The sequence below is a fragment of the Neopelma chrysocephalum genome, unplaced genomic scaffold (assembly GCF_003984885.1).
Source record: "Neopelma chrysocephalum unplaced genomic scaffold, ASM398488v2 Primary Assembly neopelma1_69, whole genome shotgun sequence".
Lineage (NCBI taxonomy): Eukaryota > Metazoa > Chordata > Aves > Passeriformes > Pipridae > Neopelma > Neopelma chrysocephalum.
The window spans coordinates 10,562,933-10,571,649 of NW_020897729.1; the positions used below are offsets into that span (position 1 = coordinate 10,562,933).

General features: G+C 43.6%; 1 protein-coding gene across 3 annotated transcripts in view; it reads right to left on the reverse strand.

Moving 5' to 3' along the window:
- LOC113968715 (schwannomin-interacting protein 1) overlaps nt 1–8,717 on the reverse strand; it is a 37,037-nt gene that overhangs the window by 1,035 nt on the left and 27,285 nt on the right. For all 3 annotated transcript variants that reach the window (XM_027685510.1, XM_027685513.1, XM_027685512.1), the window contains exons 2-6: nt 4,850–4,968; nt 2,646–2,763; nt 1,866–2,063; nt 1,307–1,430; nt 104–197 (exon numbers count right to left, since the gene is read on the reverse strand). In XM_027685510.1, the coding sequence (XP_027541311.1) occupies nt 104–197; nt 1,307–1,430; nt 1,866–2,063; nt 2,646–2,763; nt 4,850–4,968 (653 nt within the window). The remainder of the gene's footprint in view (nt 1–103; nt 198–1,306; nt 1,431–1,865; nt 2,064–2,645; nt 2,764–4,849; nt 4,969–8,717) is intronic.

The following is an 8,717-nucleotide window of genomic DNA, read 5'->3' on the forward strand; positions in this document are numbered from 1 at the left end:
GCAGTGACCCCAAACAATGTGGGGATGGGACAGGCAGTGACCCCAAAAAACATGGAGATGGGGACAGGCAGTGCCCCCAAGCAGCCCGAGGAGCCTCCCTGACCTGGTGAGATCCTCGATGTCCACCAGCATGGCATCCTGCTCCGTGTGCAGCTCGTCCCGGATCAGCAGCAGCTGCACCAGCTCCTCGTTCAAGCCTGGAGCCAGGAGACAAAAGGGGGGAGTTTGTGATTTCCTGGGAAACCCCAGTTTGGGACCTGTACATCAGCCTTCCCCACAGCTACACAGCTTTTAAATCCCTCCAGGGATGGGGATTCCACCACTGTCCTGAGAAGCTGTGCCAGGGATGGACAGCCCTTTCCATAAGAATAAATAAATAGAAATCAATAAATATATATTTAAAAAAATACAAAAGAATATCTACATAAAACAATAATATATAAATATATACAAGAATATATAAGAATAAATATATGTGTATATATGTGTATATATGTATTCTTATAAATATTTATTCTTATATTTATTTATTCTTATATATATTCACGTATATTTATATATATTATTATTCACATATATATAATAATATATAAGAACAAATATAAATATATATAAATAAATATATATTCTATATATTATGATATTACATATATTATTATATAAGATATAATATATATTTTATATATTATTACATTATATATATTATTATATAAGAAATATCATTAGATTATAATATATATTATAATGTACATATATAATAATATATAAGAATAAATATAAATACATATAAATAAATATATATTTTATATATTATTATATAATATAAGATATATCATGCATATTTTATATATTATTACATTATATATTATTATATAAGAAATATAATTATATTACAATATATATTATAATGCACATATATAATAATATGTAAGAACAAATATAAATATATATATAATATATTATTATATTATATATTATTATATAATATATATCATTATATTATTTTATATATTATTATTCACATATATATAATAGATGATGATGATATAATATATGAGAATAAATATAAATATATGTAAATAAATACAAAAATATATAATATACTATCTATAAATATAACTAAAGGAAAATATATATTAATATATATTTATATATATTATTATTCACATATGTATAAATATATATAAAATATATATATATGTATACTCATGTTATTGTACAGTTAATAACATTTCTCTGTATATCCTGGAGAATTTTCTTGCTTAAACAGGATATCCCAAAGAATAATTAAAGAATTCTCACTTACTTTCTATCTGTGAGTGCAGATCATTGACTATCACTTGTAGCTGCCCGATAGTCATGTCTCTGAGATCAGTGGGTTTCAAACTTCTCTTCATCAGGCATTCACTTATATGAGGCATATGTGGCAGCTGGAAGGGAATTGTCAATATTTGACTCTTTTCTTCCAAATATTTGTATTTCTGAACCATTCAGGCTGTTTCCATCTCCCTCTCACAACAGGCACCAATGACTCCACCACAAAGTGAGTTTGACCTTCTACCCAACACTGCACCCAAGGCTTGAAGTCATAAACAATTGCAATTATTAATCCTGTGTATTTTATGGTAATAGTGAGTAATAAATTCCACTGAAACACGTGGAAAATGAGAGTTTGCTGTCCCGTAACACCCCAACAAGACAACCCACGTCGACCCTTCCACTCTTGGGATGTCATCATCCTCCCCATGTCCACCAGTGGTGTGGATGTCCAAAGGCCTGGTGTCCCTCCCATCCCATCCCATCCCATCCCATCCCACCCCATCCCATCCCATCCCATCCCATCCCATCCCACAGCCCCCACTCACAAGATCCGCTACGGGCGATTTCTTCCTGTTCTGCTTTTCCACCTCCACCTGCATTTTGGCCATGGGCTTGGCCATAGCCAAGGCCATCTTGGCTTCAGCTTGGAGTTTCTTTTGCCTGGTGAGGAAGTCCATGTCGTCCAGGGACTCTGACTCCTCCTCTGTCGTGTCTCTGTCGGAGTAGGACGAGCTCTGCTTGCTCTAGGGAAGCACATGGAGCTGTGACAGCCCTGTCACCCCGACCGTGCCAACAGCAAAGACATTTGCTCTTGGCTTGACTTCTTTTGTGCTCTTAAAAGTGGCATCATTTCTACAGAAACTGTGAAAAGCACGGATTTTTTTTCTTTTATCTTAATCCACGAGATTATCTCTCGAAATCAGAGCAATTCCCAGACAGGGCTCTGTGACTGTTAATACAACTTTAAACGGGAAGAGAAGCCACCAGATCAATCAGGGTTGAAAGGACACAGGGGTTAAGCTGGAGGGAAACATCTGGGGCTGCAGTGTCATCTTCACCAAGGAAAAAAAAAGGGGAGGAAAAGCTGCTGGGAGCTGATAACACCTCACCTCCATCACAGAGCCAAAAAGAAAGGGAGGAAGGAAGGAAGGAGGAACCTTCACACGAAGGCATCGGCTCCACAGCAGCTCTTTATCTGCCCCTCAGCATCTCACACTTTACTGATGGCTGAAAACGCTGCTCTGGGCTTTGGTGTTGCTGTTTGAACAGGATCAGCTCTTTCTCAGCTCCCCCAGGGATGCTCCAGGACGGGACCCCAGACCTACCATGGGCGACAACGGCGTGTCCAGGCTGGTCTCTGTCTTGCTGTCGTCGGCATCGCTGTCCTTGTCGCTGCCACTGTCGTTCACAAAGCAGATCTGCAGGTTCATCCCACTTTGTAATCTGGGGGAGGGAAGGGACAGGTGACACCAGGGTCCCCTGGAGCCAGGACAGGGCTCTGGGCAAGATGCAGAAGCTCCTGGAAACTCAGCAACAGGGCTTCTACCACCATCTGCTGATGGACTGCAGAACTACCCGGGCACTGCACAGCTTCTGCCATCAAAAACCCCCTCAGGACTCACTGACTCTCTCACTACATTAAATAAAATATATAAAGTATAGATAAAATATACTGAAAACATTAACATCTAAAATTTATGAATTATTCATAAATAAAGATGAAACATCTAAAATAAAGGTAAATATATAGAGACGTTAATAACGTGTAATAATATCTATTGTAAAATATTTTGTTAATGATTGAAATGGTTTATCATTATTCAGTTTTCTGAATTAGGTTTCCTTCAGGTTTTCATTTTGGATTTGAAAAAGGTTGCCCAGAGAAGCTGTGGCTGCCCCTGGATCCCTGGAAGTGCCCAAGGCCAGGATGGACAAGGCTTGGAGCAACCTGGGCTATGGAAGGTGTCCCTGCCCATGGCAGGGGATTGGAATGAGATGAGCTTTAAGATCCCTTCCAAGCCAAACCATTCTGGGATTTTACTCTACAATTCTATATGTAGAATTTTTTCTATAATAATAATTTATATATATAAAAATATAAATACAAAAATATAAAAATTTACATATATAAAATTATATATACATATAAAATAATATATAATTATATATAAAAATTTACATCTATATATAATATATATAATTTATATATATATATATACATATATAATTTCTATAATTTTATTCTATAATTCTGTATGTAAATATGGGAGCAATGGTCCTGTAGGTCCTGGATCAGACAACCCTAATGCTCTGCCTGAACCATAAATATTCATGTCACCCCCAAAGCCTTCAGGTACAGCTGGTGATCTGTGGTGGCACAGCTGCCAGACCCTCCTGGCTGTGTTAATTAGCCCCACGCTCTAATTACACGACAGCGGCTCCTGGTTCAGCTGTAACTACACAGCAACACTGTTTTCCCTTTCAAATGACTCCCAGTTCAATTTAATTTCACAACTGCACCTCTCTCTGCTGGAATAGCAATAATCCAGCAATATTCCAGCAATATTCCTCCTGGCTCGCTGCCTCTCCCAGGCTCCTTTCTCCTCCCACACCATGGCAACAGGTAGAGCTTCACTCCCAACATGGGAGTGTTTGATGCTTCCCTGGTTACACCCCGGCAGCTGAGCACAAACAAGCCTTTCTGGAGCAGATTGGATGCAGACATTTCAAAAATCAGAATATAAGTGCAGGGCGGCAGCTCCAGGGATGGAGCCGGGTCTGGAAGCAGAGCTTGTGTGGAGCTCGTGGGTGTGAAAAGGGATGTTAAAGCTGATTTTTTTCCATTCTCTGTCACTTTCTGTGCGTGAATCAAAGAATCCCAGAATCATTTAGGTTGGAAAAGACCTCCAAGACCATTGAGTCCACCCTGTGCCCGATGCCCACCTTGTCCCCCTGCCCAGAGCACTGAGTGCCACGTCCAGCCCTTCCTTGGACACATCCAGGGGTGGGGACTCCAAACCTCCCTGGGCAGCCTCAGATGAACCGAATCCAGGACTGGTGGAACAATGGGACCATAGAAACACAGATTCATTGGTGTTGAAAGGACCTTAAAGCTCATCCAGTGCCACCCCCTGCCATGGGCAGGGACACCTCCCACTATCCCAGGTTGTTCCAACCTGGCCTTGGACACTTCCAGGGATCCAAGGGCAGCCACAGCTTCTCTGGGCAACCTGTTCCAAATTATACAAAAAAAATCTGAAGGAAACCTAACTCAGGTAACTTGGTCTTATTTCCTTCACCCCCTGAGCATCCAAATATCTTTCTGTACAGTTTTAAATCAGTATTTTAGCATATTGTTCACAACCATTTACACAACACGCGACTGCCTTTGGGGCCCAAGACGTTGCTCCAAACCAAGGAAAATCCAGGGGTATGGCTGAAAGCAAAAACTGAGGGAAGGTTTTGGGATGTCCCAATGGAGTTATCTCCCCTTTTCCAGGCTCCAGGGAGGTTTGGGGCTGTGCCTTACCGGGATGACAGGCTGGGCTTGCCGCTCTTGCTGCAGCTGGTGTAGAGTCCTGGGCCATCGTCGAAGAAACTGCCCAGGGCCAACTTCTGCCTGATGGACTCCCGCTCATTCTTCTGGGCCTGGGAGGGAGGGGAGACAAGGAAGGATGAAGCTGCTGCTCAGGGAGGGCACAGGAGGGAGGGTTGGCCCACCAGCCCCACCACCATGCTCATGATGCCCGGAGTTTCCCGAGCGTTCCCACCACAGCCCACCTGCATCCCTCTGCCCACAAAGGATCGTGGACTGGTTTGGGTTGGAAGGGACCTTAAAGATCACCCAGTTCCAGCCCTCCTGCTGTGGGACATGCTGATGGAGATGTATCTATACATCCCTAATCCATACACCAGTATCTGTACCTATATCCACACACCTGCACCTCCAGCATCTTCCACTTCCCTGAGCAGCCTCCAAACCCACCCCCTTCTGCCAATGTGTTTAAAGATGTATTTTTAACCATTGCCATCAAATTATCCACTAAATATATTTATATCCACTAAATGTATTTATAAAACACATTTTAAAATGTATTTTTACATATATGTATATGGGTTTTTTAATAACAATCAACAAAGGGATTTGAAATTAATCATTGATCAATAATTATGGGGGAAACTCTGCAATCAAAGTGCAATAAAGGCAAATCACAGATCTAGATTTAAAATCAGCCTCAGTCTCTCCTGGTGTCTGTCACTGATGGATTATGTGCCAACGTTGACAATAAGGCAGCAAGTTATTGATAGCAGGAACATTCTGGAGCCTTCAAACACTTCATTTTAAAATAACACTTAATACACAACAAAAGAAAATATAGCAGGCAAGTCTGGGCTGGTTCCACGGTGTTAATTAATGTAACTGTGCTTCCCAGATTTCACCTAAGGAAAAATAAAGCAGCACCTTTTTGATACAAGGAAGTGCAAAAAGATGCAAATTATTAACTTAAAATAACTAACAGTTTAATTCCAACTCCAGAGCTGATTACATACATTATTACACTGCCCATTATACTGTCAATCCCTTACCAAAATACATACTTGGTTTATAAGCCAACTCCTTTGATTTAAAATACTTCAAATAATAAAAATAAACCCCGTGACATCGAGAGGTCTCGAGGTTTTGGTTCAGCTCCAGGTTTCTGAAGCCCCACCCAGAGCACTCAGCTGTATTTCTGTACTTGGTTTTTTTCAGGTTTCAATAATCGATGCCTCAATCAGACTTCAAATTAAAACCAGCCAGCCCTGCTGGGGGAGGCAACACAGGGAGAAAATTAAGGAAAAATGAGGGAAAATATTGTTTTAATGGACTGAGAGCAGAGAGAGGAGGTTGGTGCCCATCTCAGGACGCCCGTGGCTGCCTCAGGGCATCAATATTTCATCAAGTCCTGGATACTCAGCCTCCCTTTTTCCAGCTCACATGATCCTCTCCCGCATCTTCCCGGCTCTATCTGATTTTTCCTTGTGTTCCAACAGAAATCCAAGGCCCACAGCACATCTCCACCTCCTCCTGCCCAGCCTCCACACCAGCTGGGGCTGCTCCCTCCCCAGCACCAGCCCCACCTACTCTGTGTGCACCAAAAACTGCTCTTTTTGCACTAAAACACACAGAACCACGGGCAGAGCTGCACATATTTCCTCCTCTCAGATGGGGCTGTGCCTCCAGATTTTTTTTTTTTCATTTTTTTTTCATTTTGCTCCATCTCCCACCAGGCCCAGCTGCTCCCAGTCTGACATCTGTACATTTAATCAATGTGCAATTTGTTTTCCCCACCAGGTCATTACTGAGGATTCTAAATAACTCTGCTCCCAGGACTGAGCTGGGAATATCCCATTTGATAAGGCAGACACACAGGCTAATGACCCCAAAGAAACCAAGAGTCCTATTTGTTATTATAAAATAGGGAGCAGTTACTGAGAAATAGAATATACCTGAGGGAACTGGACTCTGGGCTTTGGATAAATTACCTGACAGCTGCATTGATATCCAGAGCTGGGTATGGAAAACTATAAACTGAGAAGGGAAATGGCCTGGTTTTTAATGCCTATCAAATATACTTACTTGGTATATAAAAATAACGGGTCAAATACTCCAATTTCAAAGGTAATAAGAAGGAAAACATAACCCAGTGTTATTTAAATGCGTATTTTGGCACTCAGTCAGAAAACAAACGTGTATTTCTGCAAGAAGGGGCTGACAATTCAGTTCACATAATGATTTGAAACAAAAAGCTGCGTTTTATTTTTAAGGCAAAACAATCTGGGGCGGATGTTTTCCTTCTTAGCCTTGACCTTCCCCTTGGGAAGGTCAGTGGCCACCTTTGTTTAAGCCCAGGAATGAAAACACAACGTCAGGTTTGTGGCTGTGGAAGGTTTTTCTGCGGCGTCCCAGGACAGGGAGAAGTTTGGCTGTTCCAACAGCAGCTCCAGCCCCGTCACCTGCTGCAGTTACTGCTGTTTATCCACCTATTTCCATCACTCCTTGGTGTTTGCAGATTATACACAACCACCAGTTCCACCTCCTGCCAGCAGCCAACCCGTCCCCAACAGCAAAAACCCACCAGCTTTGGGTGAGAGCCTGAATTTATCCAACATATCATGGAATCCTTGCATGGTTGGGTTGGAAAGAACCTTAAAGCTCATCCAGTCCCATGGGCAGAGACACCTTCCACTAGCCCACGTTGCTCCAACCTGGCCTTGGACACTTCCAGGGATCCAGGGGCAGCCACAGCTTCTCTGGGCAACCTGGGACAGGGTCTCCCCACCCTCACAGCCAGGAATTCCTTCCCAATATCCCATCTAACTCTCTGGCAGTTTGAAGCCATTCCCTGTGTCTTGTCCCTCCATCCCTTGTCCCCAGTCCCTCTCCAGCTCTCCTGGAGCCCCTTTAGGCCCTGCAAGGGGCTCTCAGGTCTCCCTGGAGCCTTCTCTTCTCCAGGTGAACATTCCCAGCTCTCCCAGCCTGGCTCCAGAGCAGAGGAGCTCCAGAGCCCTTGGAGCATCTCCGTGGCCTCCTCTGGACTCTCTCCAGCAGCTCCACATCCTTCTTGTGCTGGAGACCCCAGAGCTGGAGGCTCCCATGGAAGTGGAGCCGAGGGGGAGAATCCCTTCCCACCCACCCCCCAGCACCAAACAGGGTGCACAGCCCGTGCCAGGCCCCGTCCAGGAGCACTGGGACACCCAGCCAGGCCACCAGAGCTATTTTTGCCGGGCTCTGTCATTACCAGCCTTGGACAATGACTATATTTAAAGTTCCAGAGCCATAGGCAGCGCCTCATTTTATCTCTGCAAAGCACAAGGGCTGTTACTGCATTTACAAACAGAAATTACAACCCCACGACACGTGTTTTTATCTCCTTTCCCTTCACGGGGGATTTACTGGTAAATGCAAACCCAAGTCAAACTTACACGTCTCAAGCCACGTGGCAAAGTGCCTTAAAATCCCGAGGGTCTTGAGGTAAGAGATGGAAACATCTCCTGACATTTTCTTCATCACAAAGATGAAGGAAAAGCATGGAAAGGCAGAGGGAGGAAGGTTTGCTGCCCTGTGCCAGTGCATTAAACACCTTGGAGTACTTCCCTGCCCCAGCCCCTGAATCCCATGGCCCTGGGAGGGTGTTGGGCAGAATCCCATGGCCCTGGGAGGGTGTAGGGCAGAATCCCATAGCCCTGGGAGGGTGTAGGGTAGAATCCCATGGCCCTGGGAAGGTGTAGGGCAGAATCCTATAGTCCTGGGAGGGTGTAGGACAGAATCCTATAGTCCTGGGAGGGTGTAGGACAGAATCCTATAGTCCTGGGAGGGTGTAGGACAGAATCCTATAGCCCTGGGAGGGTGTTGG